The sequence below is a fragment of the Micromys minutus genome, assembly GCF_963924665.1.
Source record: "Micromys minutus genome assembly, chromosome: 8".
NCBI classification, from domain to species: domain Eukaryota; kingdom Metazoa; phylum Chordata; class Mammalia; order Rodentia; family Muridae; genus Micromys; species Micromys minutus.
In genome coordinates this window covers 1,441,928-1,460,724 of record NC_137977.1, presented here as the reverse complement: position 1 = coordinate 1,460,724, position 18,797 = coordinate 1,441,928, and the positions used below count along the sequence as shown (strand labels likewise).

General features: G+C 46.8%; 1 protein-coding gene across 2 annotated transcripts in view; it reads right to left on the bottom strand.

Annotated features, from left to right (window-relative positions):
- Nucleotides 1–18,797, bottom strand: part of TTC39C (tetratricopeptide repeat domain 39C) — an 80,384-nt gene that overhangs the window by 24,559 nt on the left and 37,028 nt on the right. For both annotated transcript variants that reach the window (XM_080919809.1, XM_080919808.1), the window contains exons 3-6: nucleotides 17,170–17,298; nucleotides 14,212–14,326; nucleotides 8,474–8,828; nucleotides 6,106–6,274 (exon numbers count right to left, since the gene is read on the bottom strand). In XM_080919809.1, the coding sequence (XP_080775935.1) occupies nucleotides 6,106–6,274; nucleotides 8,474–8,828; nucleotides 14,212–14,326; nucleotides 17,170–17,298 (768 nt within the window). The remainder of the gene's footprint in view (nucleotides 1–6,105; nucleotides 6,275–8,473; nucleotides 8,829–14,211; nucleotides 14,327–17,169; nucleotides 17,299–18,797) is intronic.

Here is an 18,797-nt window from a genome sequence, read left to right as displayed (position 1 = left end):
CACACACTGCCAGCTGGGTGTGGAGTCCTACCTCTCATGGGACCTGACGGACAGTTTTAAATGACTTTCAACACCAAGTATCTTATCATAGGCTTTCTTCCCTGTGCATATTGACAAGTGTTCACTACGGGCCATCTATGGGCCAACACGGAGGCTACTCTGAAGACCATGTGACCTTAAGAGGCTGGGGCACTGGAATCAGCCAGCACTGCCAACTTCTCTTGGGTATATATACTCCAAGGAGAAGTGCTGGGTCTCATGGTAAACTGATGCCAATTTCAAACTGGGTAATTTCTCCGTGCATTCTCAGTGTTGACACTGTTTCCAGACACAGTCTCTCTCAATCCATAACCTACAAAGTCCTCCTCCTGGTCTAGGCTGTCACTCCACCCCCTCAGGGTTCCTAACACTAGTGTTTCATTTGGCTGTACTTCAATCCACTTTTTTTTGTCTCTGTATTTTTGTCTCATGTATAAACCACTGTGTAAGCCAAGAGGTGTGATTTTAAATTCTACACTTAGAGCTGCCCCTTTGTGAGTGAATTTTATGTAGGATGAAATAGCTGTCCAGTGAAATTCTTGTGTTTAGTGGTTGCAGCATCAATTGCTGAAGATATTTTTTGTTTATTTGGCCACTGATTGGTCTTCGTGCCCTTGTCAAAGGTCAACTGACATAAGGGGAGGCTTCCTTCTCCTTGGTCTTCATGTTGACTCACATTAGCACCACGCCATCTTGATCACTCTGCAGAAAGTCTTCCAACTCTGATCTCCTTTGCCCAGACGGTTCTGGCTACCCTGAGTCCCTGAATTTAGGTCAGCTTGTTTGCCTCTGCAAAAAGGCATTGCTGGCTTTTTTTTTTTTTTTTTTTTTTTTTTTTTGTGCATTAGAGGGGACAGAGTCCTGGCCTTAACACACACCCCACTGTTGAGAAATACCCCAGTCTTCAAACTGCAGTTCTAAGGACTGGCCTGGACTCTGCTGAGAGTTTGATGGTGATTAAAGGAACACCTTCTCCACAATGCTGGGTCTTCTAACATACAATCCTTTAAGTGCGGTCTTCAAACCACCTCACCCTGTGTCACCAGGGGTGTGGGCAGGCAGAAGAGAAGTGACTTGGGGACTTGGCTGACACAATAAAGTGCTTGTCACACAGGCAGATGGATCTGAGTTCCGTCAGCAGCAACCTTGTACAAAGCCAGGTATGGCTGGCCAAGCCTGTAACCCAAGTGCTAGAGGAATAGACAAGAGGAGCCTGGAAGCTCACTGAACAACCAGCCTCGCCCAATCTTTGAGCTCCAGATTCAAGGAGAGACTGTTTCAAAGCAGGAGGTAAGTCATTGAGGCAGACAGCCAACATCCAGCTCTGGCTCCATGTGTATCTGTGTACCTATGCTTTCCCTGGTACACAGCAGGGGAGAACATGGCTGCCACACAATACCCTGCCTCTGCAAATTTGCCTGTCCCCGAGATTACATACAAAACGAACCACAAAATCTCATGGGGTTTTGTCTAGCTTTTTCCGCAGAACATAATTTTGTTTCACCCAGATGTACAAAATCCCACAGTGGGGAGCTACCAGTTAGTGCATGGTGCCCAAGTAGAATCTCTCTTCATTTAGCAAGAACTACACAACAGTTACTGCTCTTTAGTTCTAACAATGCCTCTGGAGTTACAACCTAGAGACGCTCAAGTCAATAGATAGATGGATAGATAGATGGATAGATAGACAGATAGACAGACAGATAGCTTTGCCATGCTAAGTCACTTCAGTGGCAGTACTGTCACTGCAGCACTGGAAACCAATGGCCAATGTCCCAGCAATAACCTCCAAGCAACCAGAAACAATGATTACTAGCTGTGGTAGTCTATGTGCACGCTGGTCATCTCTAAAGACTGTCAACACATAGGAACATCAGGTTTGTATGCAAAATGCAGGAAACCACACGTGTGCAGGTCACAGGCTACAAAATAAGCAAAACAGCTTAGAGAGTGACCATAACTGGGAGGTTATTTGTTAATGTTAAATTTTTATCATTTTGTTATCTTAAAAGTGTGTGAAGCTGGGCGGTGGTGCCACACACCTTTAATCCCAGCACTGGGGACAGAGGCAGGTGGATCTCTGTGGGTGTGAGGCCAGTCTGCTCATAAGTGAGTTCCAGGACAGCCAGGGCTACACAGAGAAACCCTGTCTCGAAAAATAAAACAATTTAAAAAAGGTTAAATGTGTGTAAGTATGTGCACACGTGTGTTTGTGTACACACATGCATTGTGTGCCTGCATATGTACGTAGCAAGAGGAGATGTTTGCCACAAGAAGCACACACAGGACACACTGTAACAAGCAACTGTGACTCCGCACTGACGCTGCTGCCGGGGCACCTAGAGAGCGTGCGCTCACTCTGCCCTAGGACGACAGCAGGCGCAGCAAACAGCTCGTCCTCCTAGGCACACTTAGGAAGCTTGTCCAGCTGGGGTGGAGAAAGTAGCAAACACATTTGATTTAAACAATATCCGTTACTATTATCTTCTCACGACAGTGAATTTTCCTTTTCTTTAAAGCACGAAACATGCTCTCGTCTCTCTTGGATTTGAGAAAGATGTGGCCGTCCATCCAGATGTGGCCGTCCACCCAGATGTGGCCGTCCATCTCCCTCACATCAGATGAGATCAATAATGCTTTCTGGACTTCTAAGAATAAATGGCAGTCGGGTTTTTTGGGTCCTTAAGGTAATTAAGAGAAGTGTATGTAGGCTGGAGGAAAAGAAGATGGCGATCAACCTAACTGGGGAATTAGCTCTCTTCCTGCATTGCGTCTTTCCTGATCCTATAAATAACAGCATTATGTCATGATGACAGGGCTGTGCACACGGACGCAGGCTGCCCTTCAACAGAGTGTTCTGGCAATGCGAGTGCGCTGGCTTTGGACTGAGGTCCTTCTGCCCTGGTCCCTGCTCTCAACACCCCCTTTTCTGTCCCTGGCACAATCATAAGCAAGTGACAGCACCAATGTCAAACTAATTTAACTTAAACAGAAGCACAGAGTGGAAGCCACCATTAAAAAGTCCCCTCAAACTACTTCCCTCTCTGCTCTGGCGTTACAGCACCCTGAGGAAAAGTGCTTGGGGAGAGCAGGGTTCATCTGGCTAACTCTTCCAGATTACATTAGTGAGGGGCTCGGCAGAAGCTCCAGCAGGGCCCTGGGGTGCAGCCAGACAGGAAGGAGTGTTGCTTGCTGGTCCCTCAGAAGTTCACACTTAGTCAGCCTTGCCGTTCTGCCAAGGACAGGGAGCGATGCCTCTCATGGTGGATGGGCCTTCCCATGTCAATCAACAATCAAGATGACCCTGCCCCCTCACAGATATGGACACAGATATGCCAACCTGACCTTGGCAGTTCCTCAGTGGAGATTTCCTCCTGGGCTGTGTCAAGTTGATAATTACAGCTAACCAGGACATTCCCCTATTGATGAGGCCTCCTGCAAGACTGAGTCAAGAAAAGCGACAGAGTCAGCAGGGATGGCACTCCGGTGGTGGCCAGTGTGTGAGGAGATCCCCCTATGCAGACCTTTAGAGACCAGAGGCAGGAACTGGGACACCAGGTGCCGGGAAGTGAAGGTCAGCTACTAAAGAAGTCCCCCACCAGCACCACTGGGGGTGGAGTCCCTAACTGTGCCTTGCTTAGAAGGAAGAGGCTCTGGCAGGAGTTCAAAAGACAGCATGTATGGCAGAGATCCCAACACTTCCCTGATGGCTGCACACTGAAGGTTCCGGAAGCAGGGCATGCCTAATTAATTGTCTGCCTTATCATTTCGAATATTTGTTCATTCATTCTTCTGTGTGCATGTGTGTGACACATGTACATGTGCACATGCATGTAATGAAGTTGTCTGTGGAGGCCAGATGAGGGCATAGAATCCCCTGGAGCCAGAATCACGGGGGACAGTAAGCTCCCTGAAATGGGTGCTGGGAACTTAACCCTAGTCCCCACAAAAGTGGCCAGTGCCCTTCATGTCTGAGCCATCTCTCCAGATACATGGATTTTATCTTTATGTTATATATGTGTGTGTGTCACACTCAAGTATGTGTGTACACTTATACAAAGACCTATATATAAACAGAGTGCTGGTCTGTTTGTACTGCCTAAACTCAGCTGTCACTGAGCCTCCGATGCTCAGGCTGCCTTTGGCTCTCAGGAATTGTGTCAAGTAGTTCATATACCAGTAGTGCCTTCTGCACTTAGCACTGGCTGCTCTTCAGAGGACCCTGACTCACAGCTCCCGCGAGCAGCTCCACTTCCAGGGGGGACTGATGCCCTCTTCTGGTCTCCTGGGGCACTTGAATGCAAAGGGTGCTCAGATATACATGGGCAAAACACTCATACACATAAAATAAAATCAAAACAAATATTTATTGAGAAGGAGAGAAAGAGAGGGAGAGGGGTGAGGGAGAGGGAGGGAAGGAGAGAGAGAGAGAGAGAGAGACCATTGAAACTTTTTCCATGTGGCCCTTTGGCCCTAGAAACTTCTCCCTGTCCCCTGCACTCCTTTTAGGTCTCATGGCCAGTCCACAGCTTCTTTAAATGCATTTGCTTTTTAAAAAATTCAGCTCTTTACTATCACATGTTTGACATAAGTGTGTCCATAAAGTAACGGAACTCTTTAGTATCTCATCAACATCCCAGCAGACTGTACCCTCAGGTTCTGCACTGTGGGTCCCCCACCTGCAGATTCAATCAAACTCAAACCCTTTAATGTGAACCTGTGCACACTCTCTTCCTTAAACAACACAGTAAAGCAAGCATTTAGCTAGCGTTTGCCTGCTGCATACAGACACGCTGGAGACTGAGCACATGGAGAATTGTGGAAAGGTCGCATGTAAACCCTGCGCCCGTCTACAGAGGGATTCGAGCACGCACTGATCTTGCTGGACACAGGAGGAAGGACACGAGTCTCTCAATCCAGTCATGTCATGTAGAGCGCCCCTCAGAGTCAGTCCGCAGGCTCCAATGTGGATGCCGTAAAAAGGGATCAAGATCAACAGCTTCCCTTCCCAACACACAACGACTCCCTTGATGGTTTAATACGCTTGCACAGTAGGCCGATTTGCACAGTAGGAATAGGACAGGAATTTCACTTTCGAACACGAAACACAAGGTTCTCATGCAGGACATCGTCACAAGTATGAGCAAGAGTTCAGGAGAGGCTTTCAAAGTAAGAGCCTATGACATGTCTGCATATCCGCTTGCATAGTTGGATATTTACTTAGAGATAAACAATACTAAAAAAAAGCCACATTACTAAGTCATCACATTATATTAACTATGGAAGTATTCAAAAAGTATGAAAGCATACATAGAACCAAATATATATATATATATATATATATATATATATATATATATACACACATACATACATATGTATCTATCATATATTCATGTACCATATATATATGATAAGTATCATACAATTTTGATTGTTAATGCTGAACAAGATGGAAAATGTACAGACCTGTATTTCTTTAAAGAAAAAAAAACACAGAGAAATACAAAGACTGTTCATTAAAATACAGACTGTCCCTATTACTTTAAAAATAATTGAGGGGCTAGAGATGGCTCGGAGGTGACAAGGACATGTACTGCTCTAAGAGGACACAAGCTGAGCTGCCAGTCTCCATGTAAGGTGGCACCCAGCCTCCCGGAACCGCACTCTGGGGAGACCTGATGCTTCTAGCCTCCAGTGCTTCTAGCATTCACATGCATACCTTCCTGTGTTTGTGTGTGTGTGTGTGTGTGTGTGTGTGTGTGTGTGTGTGTGCGCGCACACACATGAACACAAGTTCTCATGCCCCTGAACAAAATGAAAGACACAGAGAAGTGGGGCCCCACCCAGCCAGGGCATGGTCTGGATTTGGTAAGAGACAGCCTGGGTTCATGTGGGGAAATCTCAGGAAGTTATCAAGAAGTTATCTTGGATCATTCCATTATCCTTTTCTGTGACCTAAAGGTGTCAGCAGGATGGTCCCGGGCCAATGTATTCTGGTAGAAACACAGTGCCCTGAGCATAGTAGTCAGGCGCTCACTTAGAAAGTTGAGGAAGGCACCGTACCTCTAACCGCTGGATCCGTCCCTTGAAGAACATGAAGAGTGAAGAGTTTGGGTAAGCAGACTCCTTTCTCAGAAGAATTGCCTTAGCTTCATCCAGGCCCCCCCTGTTGTCACTGCCGTCCAAGGCAAAGAATGGGCGGACCACCGTGTGGTACCACAGCAGGGCTAATCTGCAGGGACACAGGAAGAGAGGGAGGTATTGAGCATCACAGAGGTGGCTTCTGTTTTCAAAATAAAACGCACTTTCCCAATATTGCTACATGATATTTCAAAAAGTACATTCTGAGTGCTTCCCCATTCTTTCTTCTGTCTTTATCTGGGGAATTGATACATTATAGCACGAGGTGTCTATCAACAGCCCCCTGTTCTGTGGAGAGAGAGCACACAGCAGAAGCATGTGGCTGTTCCGAAGCTTCCAGCTGTATTGTTACTAACAGAAGCATCTGGACCCTATCCTCACGCACCTTGCACAGAACGGAGACAGTCACCATCAACTTACTGTCTCTCTATAATAAAATCTTTTAGTTTTGTGGCTCCTGCTGTGTTTACAAAAATCAGGGCACAAGCAGTGGACACCTTTAACCCCAGCACTGGGAGGCAAAGACAGGCAGACTTGTGTGTGTTCTGGGCAGCCTGGTCTACATAGCAAGGGCTACAAAGTCAGAGTCTAACGACAGCACAATTATGGTAGAAGACTCTGGATTTAAATGTGGAATCCACAATCACATATTATATAGAATCATTAAAACACTCAAGAAGAGCAGATTAAAGGCCCTTTCTCTAGCCTTTGAAGATATTAAGCACTATAAATAATTTACAGTTATCCAAGTTCAAGTTAGTAAAATTACAATAAGCTAGGCACACAGAGAGTGAATCACTACTGAGCTCTGCTTTAACACACACAAGCATTTAACCAGCACATCAAAGACTTTCATATGAACGTCATATCTGGTGAACTGGTAAATCTAATGGCGAACACATTAATTTGCAGAATTAATTCCAATCCCCTTTTCTGAGATAAACATAAAACAACACTAAGCCATAAGCAAGAAATGCCTCCAAGTTATAAACTTGCTAATAATACTACTTATTAAAGGTCATTGTGAATTTTGGTGACTGTGAGGGGGCACAGCTGTCTTCATGACTGTTACATGGCTGTCAACCCTTCAGTGTTAACAGGTACAACTGAACTGCATCTCACTGAGGTCTGCTGTGACATCATAGAGTAGGGGACATTTTTTGCCAAGACAGTGTCTTGTCAGACAAACAAGACTAACACCTGGCCAGACAGCTTCAAATGAGAACAGTGGCTGCTTCCAGATGAAATCTCTTTCTTTCTATGTGTGTGGGTGTGTTCTGTCTGCACACACAGCTATTGTTCAGTGCAGTGCCCGTGGAGGCCAGGAGAGGGCATCCGGTCCTTTGGAACTAGAGTCACAAGGGTGTGAGCTGCCGTGTGGGTGCTGGGAACTAAACCTGAACCCTCTGGCAGGGCAGCAGTGCTTTTAACTGATGAGCCATGTCTCCAGGGCCCCCGGACTGAGATTTTAAAATCATGTTCTTCTATTAAGAAAGCATTTTGAATCATTTTAATTTGAACATGACTCAATTTAGAGGGCTACTGGGGAGATCTAAGCTATATATACTACACCAAGTAACTAGAGTCACCAAAGAAGATGACTCAATATTTGCATTCTTTGTAAGGACACAAATTTCAGAACCACACAAAATTTGACCTCAAATTTAATTAAAATTAGAAATGAACATCTGAGAGGCTGTGGGAAAGGAGAAAAACTTACAAGTACTGGGGGCTGAACAATGGGTCAGCTCACCATTTAAACCTTGGTCTTGGGGCCGGCAGGGGCGATGGCTCAGCTGGGAAAGTACTGGTTCCCCCAAAATGAGGATGTAAGTTCAATCCCCAGAAGCTACATAAAACCATGGGCCTGGTAGCACATGCTTATGGTGTCGGTGCGGGGGAGGTGCTGGCAGGGAGAGCAGCCTATGAGGTCAGCTCAAAGACAGGGAGAGAGGCTCCTTGAGAAGCCTCTGTCTGAGGATGGCTTCCAAGGTTGTTGTTTGGTCTGCACATTCAGGCGTATGTGCACCCCACATACATACATGTGTATCCCCCATGCACACATAAAAAGAGGAACTAGCAAATACAGGATTCAGGAGATGTATCAAGATGCCCCCACGTTCAAGCTAACAGAACTGTCACCAGCAGCACAGACACTCCTTGGCACTGCATGACAGGCACAGCACCATTATGAACCCAGCAGCATTTCCCCTGAAGCCCCTTAGCCCCAGTGCTGTTTCCCTATCCAGTGCTACAGTATCTACCAAAGCATTGCAATATAGCTACTCACGTAGCTAAAGGGGCCTTCATGTCCTTACTTTCGCTCGCATACGTCAGTGAAGAAAGGCCCTGTAGGCGGTCTCCAGGAAAGCCCAGCAGGTTGATGATTTTGAGCAGGTTTGGGGGTACCATGGAGATGCAAAGGTGAAAAAGGCCATATCCAAAGCTCACAGCACCTTTCAGTCTGCTCAGGGACTCCTCAGTCACCCCTTCAGCCACAATGTGGTTATCATTTGCAGCATCAGAAGATAAGGGCTCTTCTGTCAGCTTCTTCTGATACAGCTCCTGAAGGGCGTTGATGTCCACATAGCACTTATTATAAATCTTCCAGGCTTTCCTAAGGATCCACCCACCTTTTATGTAGGCTATGAAGAGAAGGGGAGAGAGGGACTCAAAACCCAGCAATGGCCTTTGCACTCACATCATGATACAGGATGACTGGCAATAAGCTGGAAGGAAACAGGAGCAGACACGTGAGAACATACGTTAGGAGCTATTGCTGAATCTCACCTGCTTCACGGACTTGAACGTTTCCTATTCACGGGCAGTGTCCTGAGCATGGCCACAGGTAAGAACTGTGCGTGGCTCTGCTGCTGCTGTTAGCAAACCCTTCAAAATGGAGGGAGGGAGGGAGGGAAGAAATATATAGGAAGGGAAGGAAGAAAGGGAAGAGGAAGAGAGAGGAAAGGAGGGGGAGGGGAGGGGAGGCCGGGGAGGAGAGGAGAGGGGGCTCCTGCTCTAAGCCTGGGAACCTGAGTCTGACCCTAGGGTCCCACATGGTGGGAGTGAGTGCTGATTCCTACAAGTCGTCCTTTGACCCCCACAGGCACTGGGGTGCGCATTTCCCCACTCCTCACATAAACCACATAGGTAAGTGTAACGACCAACTCAAAGATCTACAGCCAGGCTAAATGTCTCGTTATGAAACTAACAGAACTCACTGCAGGGACACAGCACCTCTGACAGGGACGACGGTAAACCCAGAGCAGCGGATGTCTCTTACAAATGTCCTCTTCAGGAGCTGCAGTGACATTTTCTGCCCCCACCTAGACAAATCCTGAGCTCAGAGGTAAAGTGCTCTATTTTGTTTCCTCAACATTCCCTCTCCTCAAGTAACAAGTCAAATCCTTCCTCCCCCTCTTCCTCTATCCTTAGGAGGAAATTGAGGAAAGAAAACTCAGTAGTTCCACCTCACATTTCTCTCATTAAAGGAAGCAGACTCTTGATTTACGACAGGAGGCAGCATTGGGAAAGAGGGGAGGTGTGCGACCCAGCCCCGGGCAGAAGTAGAGAACAATAGAAGACACTAAGGCACAGGTTCGAGTCCAGCCCAAGGAAAAAGCTGGACAGCTACAGAAACTTGGGAGGGAGGGGACCGGCTCTGGAAGATAAACTGGAGCGATCCAGAGCAGCAGAGGAACAAGAGAGAAACCGGAGCAATGGCAGCCAGTGAACGTTCTATCCAATCTCATCCAGTTGTTAGCTGACAGAACTCAGTCAACAAAGCAAAACTGAGGGTTACATTGGTTCCAGGGTCTGTGGGGATAAAGTATACATGGATGCACAAACTTGGGGAGCTTTAATTAAATTAAATTAAAACAAAGAAATTCAAGAGGTTATTGGACTAGAAAAACTAGAAACCCAGCTGCACACAGAACAAGGCTACCAGGTAGAAAGAATTCACCTTGGTGCTGAAACAGACTCTACAGCATTTGCCCTCCTCCATGTCCATAGCTTCTCGAGGAGGCCACCATTGTGATGCTGCAGAATCTGCAGTAGGCTTTAGGCACCTAACTCTGCAGGGGAGCAGCTCTGCTTGGGGGCAGGGGAGCTGCTGGGCCACCCCAGCCAGCAAAGCTCTCCTTCCAGCCTGCAGAAACACAGCTTTCAGAGCCCACACAGCAAGGCCTTCTGCCAGCTTCTCTGAAAGGTCAAATATATAGCATCCAGCCACTCTGATCTCTCTGAGCCAGAGGAGAAGGCAGAAAGACCAGGAAACCACAGTCCATTTGTCCTACCCTGTGAGGCCCAGCATCAATCCACAGGGAGATAGGGAGGGGCTTCAGAAAGTCCCACCACACACAGGAGTGGAAATCCTTCAGAAAAGGCCAACCTCTAAGAAGAAGAAAGCATACAGTTATACCTCACTGACCTTGGGATGAATCATCTGTCTTAGGCCTCACCTAGTCATGTTCCTAAGGAGGCTGGGAAGCCCCACAATGAAGGGTCAGTCATGGTCACCCTCGTCCTGAAACCCAGGTAACAGAGTTTAAAGGGAAAAAAAGTGTGTGCATATGTGCACATAGGCATGTGTTTATGTGCCTATCTAAGTGTTTGCACGGGTGTGTGTGCATGGCTGTATGGACTGTGCACATGTGCATGTATGTATCTGTATTTACATGGGTGTGTACGCATGGCTGTGTGGGGTGTGAGCATGTATGTGTGAAGGCCAGACAACACCCTTGGTATTGCTTTTCAGGACTGTTGTCTGCCTCCTTGGAGACAGTCTGGAGCTTGCTGTGTAGATGAGACTGGGTGGGTGACCAGTGTGCCATCACAGCTGGGAAGAGTGCCCCCATGCCCAGTGTCACTCAAGTCCTGTTGGTGAGGCGAGCACTTTACCCTGACTTACATTCCCAGCCCAACCACAGGTGACTTAGTTGTCACCAGCCAGCCCACCTCCCCATTGTCTTCACCCACAGACAGGAGACTTCTAATAGACTCGCTGTTCCACTGGCACCTTATTTCTTGAGGGGCATCCTCCTCCCCAGTTCCTCTCTTCCGTTCACAGAATACACGCTGACCGGAGCTGGTGAGCCCGGTGAGGGGCACCAATCACGCAGCAGAGACAGACAAGAAATGGACCAATTCGCTGTTGTTGTTTCGTTTCATTTGTTTTGGTTTTAAGCAGCCTTGTGCTATGGTCCTGGCTAGGTTTCCACCTCCGCCTCCAAAATGCTGGGATTAGAGGCTAGCACTTAGCCCGGCTCTCCACCTAGCTCATTCTTTATAACCACAGAGGGACAGGACCAGAGACCCTTGGCCTTCCACATGGGTCAGAACCACCTGTGCCTGGTGTTACCTCTGTAACCCTGTCTGCCAGTCCCAGGCTTCCTGAGGTAGAATTTACATACGCACCCCTACCCTAGTATACCTTAGGCCAAAACCCACCCTCCTTCATCTCTGGCCATCAGCACCTGTCATCTCAGAAGCCCAGACACCTAGGAAGTGTAGAACACATGGGCAGGGATGGGGGAGGGGACTGTCAGTTCCCACCCTCAGTCTGGCATGGAGGCAGCTTCAGAAATGAACATGGAGATGACAGGTGACAGCTGCTCACTTGGCTGCAAGAGGGTACCTGCTTCTCATCACCCAGGCCGGACTGATGAGGCCCAGGAGGGAAGAGGAAAGCTTGGAACACAGCGTGGCCATGGGTGGCACACAAAGGTTTCTAGAGAGGGCAGTGTGAACTCAGACACACGCTTCCGGCCCTTTCACAGAACCTGGGAGGACGTCCATGCAGGACGCCACCCATGAAAGGGACTGGGCTCTAGCTCGTGGTGACTAGGCTGGCTCCTCGGGTGGGGACAGCAGGGAGCATGTCAGGGAAGGCTGAGAAACAGGCACTGTGAGGAAATGTCACAGCAGAACTCAGTGACAACGTAGGAAGATGTGCCTGTCTCCCTGGGAAGGAAGGAAACCAGCTGAGCGCTCCTCATGCCAAGAATACAAAAGTAGACACAGCTACCTGCAAACACCTTGCTGCATCTGCTTGACCCTTCTCTTAGAATGAGTGATTCTGGTCTTTCTGAGGGGGATCTCAGGGCTGGGGAGATGGCCCGGTGACAAAAGACTCAGCTCAGCACCTGCACCTGGCACCCCCATGTCAGGCCCGCTGCACCCTCTAACGCCTGCCTGAGGGACCTGATGCCTTGGTACACAACCACATGCAGACAGCAGACATAAAATAAAATAAAATTGGGTGGGGAGTGGGAGGACAGAGAGAGGGGCACTCTTTTGCTGCAGGGGCTGGTCCTGAACTCCTGGGTTCACAGGGTAAAGCCAGTCACCAAGTAGCTAGGATTTGTACATCAACACACTCACTCACCCTTCTCTCTTAAGAGATATTTTCTTAATACTTTTTTTTTTTTTTTTGAGACAGGCTCTCATTAGCTGTCTGGCTGCCTGGCACTAGTCCAGACTGGAAGTCACAGAGATGAGAAATCAGCTGCCTCTGCCTCCAGAGTGCTAGGGGGTAAAAGTGTGCCACCACACAGAGGCATTTTCTTTTATTTCTTTCTTTTTTCAAATATTTATTTATTTATTTATTTATTTATTTATTTATTTATTTATTTATTTAATGTATATAACTACACTGTAGCTGTCTTCAGACACACCAGGAAAGGGCATCAGATCCCACTACAGATGGTTGTGAGCCACCATGTGGTTGCTGGGAATTGAACTCAGGACCTCTGGAAGAGCAGCCAGTGCTCTTAACCTCTGAGCCATCTCTCCATCCCAGGAGACATTTTCTTAATGGCTAAAGTGAATTCCTCACAAGAACTTGGGCATCAGAAAAGAATGCCAAAGAGGCAGCCCTTAAGTATCTGCCATGTACTGATTTGGCAGGGATGGCGGACCAGGATGGAGTTCTTCATCCTTACCGCCTTACAGGAGAGCTACACCACAATCGCTCAGCACCTTAGATCTGTCTTGTTAGGAAGCTGCTGAGGGAAAGGAGACAGGAGGCTGAGGGGGGTGGGGGGGTGAGGGAGAGGGACTGGAGCAAACACATCGTAAAAGAAGGGTGAGTATCTGGAAGTTACTCAAATGTTAGATGTCACAACAACAGTAAAATTCCCTTTCAATGGAGCCCAACAGAAGCAGCATCAAGACAGCAATGGAGACAGAAGAAAGGGGAAGATGACTTAAAGTGCCGTTCACAGGGAAAATGTCCTTGTCATTTGGGGTTTGAGAGGAAATATGTTTCCGAGTATGAATTTGAATTGATTTCCATTTAGTCTTCCCCCACCCCTATATGTAAATCCTGAAATCCTGTCCAGCCAAGTGGCAGGTTTCAGGATCCAAGAGACATCACCAGACCGGGTACTCAGTCTCACAGCATTATGGCAGACGGGTTTGAACTCCTTATAGTCAGGAAATGAAGGCAGCAAGAGGCTGAAGGGAAGTGCACTGGGCAGACTAGTGACAGCGCAGCGTACACCCCATGTTAGACCAGTGACAGTTTAGTGTACACCCCGTGTTAGACCAGTGACAGCGTAGCATACACCATTTGCTAGGCCAGTGACATCTTAGTGACACCCCTTGCCCAGCTTGCTGTGACACCAGGTTCTCAGGCACAGCGCAGAGTCCTTTCTGATTACACTTGACACTGCAGGGGCTCCAAACAGTTCCCCGAGAATCTGCAATGCAACCAGTTTGGTTTCACTTTGAAGAAAAGGAAGCACAACCTGAGGAGCAAGGCCCACGGCCCTGCATCTCAAAGACGGCAGCCATTTCTCTAAGAGAAAATCAGAGTGACGACTGTACAGCAGACGCCAGGGTGAAACAACTCTGCTGTGCACACATTAAGCACCCACGGTTTCCTTCTCCTAGACAAATCAGTAACGACCTTCCAAAAGCGCAGCCGCCACGTGCTTAGTTTTCAAAGTCTAAGTAACAGAAAAGAAAAGAGCATTCCCTGACTGTGCCCACTGAGCAGTGTCACTAAACGCTGTGCCCACTTACCTGACAATTCTTGTTTCACAAAGGAAAGCACAGCCAAGTAAACCTGGCAGTCGGCAATAATGATTTGCCTCTGAAGTCGATCGACCATCGAGGGGGTGGATTTCCGAACATCTACCTGTGTTGTGGAGAGAACGTGGGAAATCATGCTCAAGGAAAGCCTCCAGACATCTGCAGTGGTGGCTCCGCCAGGACAGTCATTTCCCACGGGGACTGTGAAGCCTGGAGACCACTCAAAGCCTAAATCCAGTCATACCAGAGGCTGGGGGGTCCGTGCTCCCCTCCCTCCACTCTGCCAACAAGGTGTAGTCCTAGAGAATATTGTAATTTAACCTCATACCATGATCGAAATGGAATTTATGAAAAATATTTAAAAATCACAGGAAAAAACTAGTAAGGGATTCATCGTTTTTCAGACAATATAAATTTTATTTAATGTAAAATGAAGACATTCGTGTTCCCTACATTCCACAAAGCACATCCCGAGAGGCCATCTGTGCTCAGGGAACACTGATGTTAGGGCGCATCCTTTATGTGTCAAACTAGTATGTAAGGATGAGAAAATGCTACATGTCCATCTATTAGTCAGAATATATCCTGAAATCAAAAACTACCTCTGACCAAACCAGAAATCATACCCGAAACTTAAGAGACATAAGTAAAAACAAGCAAAAAGTCAAATTATATTTTTATGCTGGCCTTTTGTCATATGGGTGTTTCTAAAGAGAATGGAGAAGTCACTGTGACACGCTCTCTTCTTAACGGTAAGTGCCTGCAGGACAAACTACGTGAAGCCACTGTAGGTCTACGGCTTCACGGTGCTGTGAGAAATGTCATGTTCTAACACACACGTCAACAGCTTCACGGTGCTGTGAGAAATGTCTTGTTCTAACACACACGTCAACAGCTTCACGGTGCTGTGAGAAATGTCATGTTCTAACACACACGTCAACAGTATGTGGTAGATAAAGCAGAATAACCATTTCCCCTCATCTGACTAAACTTCACACGACCCATCATGGTCACCGTTGCTCCATGTGCAGCCCCAGCAGTCCCGGAGAGAAAAGGGTCAGTCTGTTCCCTCCTTCACCGCTGGCAATAGCATCGTGATGCAGCGTTGCCAGAGGGCTGAGAGCTCAGAGGCAGGAAGCTGCTTTACACACCATCAGGCCGCGTACATGCAGGCCGGGTGCAGACACGCCAGGCATGGAGTAAGCTTATGGTTCACGAGCAAACAGAGACCTCACTACCGTGCAATAGACAGTACAATGCTTCTGCTGTCCAACGGAGGGAGCCTCCAGCAGACCACCCAGCAGGGCTCAGAGCCTCGGGCTGGAGAGTACTGGAGGCAGGGGGATGACATTTAGGAAGGTTGTTTTTATGAAGACTTTAGAAATGCTCATAACTTAACAGGGAGGAGTTAGTCAGATTGATTTGTACAGCCATAATCTTCATTCGGTAACTAAGCTAAAGTCAGATCTTATACTGGTAGAAATCTTTCTAATTGATACAAAGTTGAAGTTATAATCTTTACAGTGCTATAGAATTTATTTGATATAAATTTAAGGTTTTCAGTGGTATAATTTCTTATTGATTTAAAATGAGATTAGTATTATTGCTTTCATATAGGTATTGTATCTATACAATACATTTGGGAGGCTTAGACCCAGTCCTATAACTGCTATTATACACTGTTTTTAGTTGATTAAACAACACTAGATAAGGGCTAGATAGCAAACTCATAATTCTAAGTCAATTAAAAGGGTGGGTTTTTTTTTTTATGAGATATTTCAAATAAAAATGGCCAAGAGTAGTCAAGGCTTAACAGTTCAGAAATGCTTTTTATAACTAGATGGTTTTCAAAAATGTCAGAAATCCATAAATTATGACATTTGATGTTATTTATCTTTTGTTGAGATATAACTGCTCCTTACAGTTCCTTTTTTGGTGGATTTAACAAAGAAATTGAGCATCTCTACCTCCAGGTGAAGTAGATTTTGTGGCTAGGCAGCCACTGGGCAGAAACTGCCTATTCCATCTACAGACTCATACTGTCCAGAAAGGGACACTTTATGCAGAATAGTCGACTGATAACCTTTGCCGAGCCAAAATTATCAGCCCTTCAATATTTCTGCATTTCAAAGTCTGTCAGTGAACCTAGGCCAGAAGGCCGAAGACTCACTCTCGTGTTGCTAACAGGGGACTGCTGGTGGAGATCTGTCTCTACAACCTCTCTCAGCTCTAGAAACCCTGTTAGGCTTCCATATATTCGGCCATTCTCAGATTTCTGATGGAGTTAAGACTAATTTAGTTTTATAGACTACCCAAGATAATTAACTTTGAGGAAAATATAGTCATTTAGAATATTTTCAAGTAGTAACAGTTATACACAGCTTACATTTGAGGGAAAAGGTTTTTTTTTTTAAGTAGACAGAAAGGGTGGTGTGTGGGTGGATATTAAGGTGATACATGATTGGACAGTGGAGAGGTGGTCAGGGTAAAGGCTAGGAAAGGGAAGAGGAGCAGAGGAGGGAGATTCTAACTTAATCAGGTTGTCATTATTATTTCTAAGGGTTTTTATGGGTCTTTTTAGCTCATATAAAAGGGCAGTTTGTATCTTTGTCCATTGGTTGTAAGCTTATTGTGTAGAGAGTCTGCAGATTGAGAATTGAATATATAAACCTGCTTGATAAGCTGCCTGGCCTTGGAGTCATGTTTGTGCCAGGCGGTGGAGAAAAGGAACACGCCCTGGCGGTTGTTTCCACCCGGGACAGAAGCAACAGGGAGGGCGGAATGAACTGCTTGGGAAGGGAACCTCATGGAGAGGGCGGCTTGTGGACCGTGTGGAGTCCACGCACTGGGCTCCGCACCGGAGTGGCTCCACAGACTACGGAGCTGATCGAAACGTAATCACTTAATATTTACTTCAACAGGATGCGGTCCACAAGCCAATCCACTTACGTTCTTCTTAATTTTATTCTTAATTGTTTCGATGACTCCAGCCTCTTCACTTTCACACAGCTTCTCCGTAGTCTTCAGGTCATCACATGCCAACTGCATTTTCTCCTCCTCGAATGTCATCATGGCGTTCTTCCGGGGAACAGAGAAAGGACTGGTGAGTCAGCAGGCACTGGATCCTCAGGCTGTTAGCGCCAAACCAAAAAGATGCCAAACTAGAAAAACCACTTCGGTTCACACTGTCACAGAACACGCTAGTCACTAAAAACTATAATCGTAGTAGAAAATAAGACTTTATATCTCCACTACTCCAGCACGAAACATTATATGGTGGTCAATGTCCTTCTGGTTTATACTCTTTTTAAAACTCACACACAGTAAAAATTCTCTATCATTTTTGATTGACCTATTCAATTCAGTTTTATAATAGTGTCACTTTCAAAAGTTCCCTCTATCTAATGATTGAACCCTGACTTCAAATATTGAAACAAAAATATTAGTAAAAGAACAGTTAGTAAATGCCACTGGGAAATCAGTCTTCCGGGGACAGGAACTCCTGTGGGTGGGTTTACCTGCAGGGAATTCCCTTGCATTAGCTACAGTCACTCCTCGATGTCTAATGAGCACCTGTGACATACAACCGGTCCAACAGTGGGCTCACGTAGCCCATGCTGGTCTTAAAATCAGTCTGCAGAAAAGGGTGACCTTGAACTTGTGCTTTTCCTGCCAAAACACCCGAGAAAGAACTGAGGTCTGAGACAAACAGGACACCCAGGACTCTGGAGGCCCTGTTGGATCTGCTGGTGTCCTGGTGTCTACATCTTTCCTTCTCTGTTCGGTAGGGATGACACTTAAGGTCCTTTTGGTATGACTCTAATCGACTTTCCCATTCTTGCCAAACCAGACCTCAGTCACCTTTGCCCCAGCCATGGTCTCCTTCCAGCTGTCCTTTGGGCTAAAATGTCAGCCGTGTCATGGCCCCACTTTCCAGTCCTCCCCACACCATTCAGACACGCCCCTCTGTCTGTGTCCATGCTCTCTCATAGTCTTGTGGGTACTGTGATGGCAAAGCTCAACTTCAAATTGATGAGCTCTAAAACCACTTGGGACACAGGCCTCTGGGCAGATCTATGGGGTATTACTTTGACGAGGGTGACTAGGATGGGAGGACCTGCTCATCGTGGGTGGCTCCATTCCCTGCCCTGGGACTGTCTATGAGAAGGAGAAAGTGAGCTACACAAAAGCATGCGTCATTCCCTGATACAGCCCCAACCCTTATGGATTCTATGGTCAAACTGTCCCACGGCAAGCTCTTCCCTCAGCTGCTCCTGACTCGTATTTTATCACAGCTACAGGAAAAGGAACCAAGACAGAGGCAGACAGAACAATCCCCACCTACCATAGCTATGGATAACCTCCCCATGGGTATGGAGCTAGCATTCCTGCAAAGAGGAGGCCTTAGAGCCTGTGTTCCATAGAGAAGATCAATAGCCGAAGTGAAAAACACAACACGCCCACTGGCCACTCTCTTCTCACTCTTGAATGGACGTTTTCCCTCCCTTTAGTCTGGACCCCGAACATTTTCTCTGTTGTGTACTTCTATGAGTTTTTAAGACGACGTGTGTGAAAGT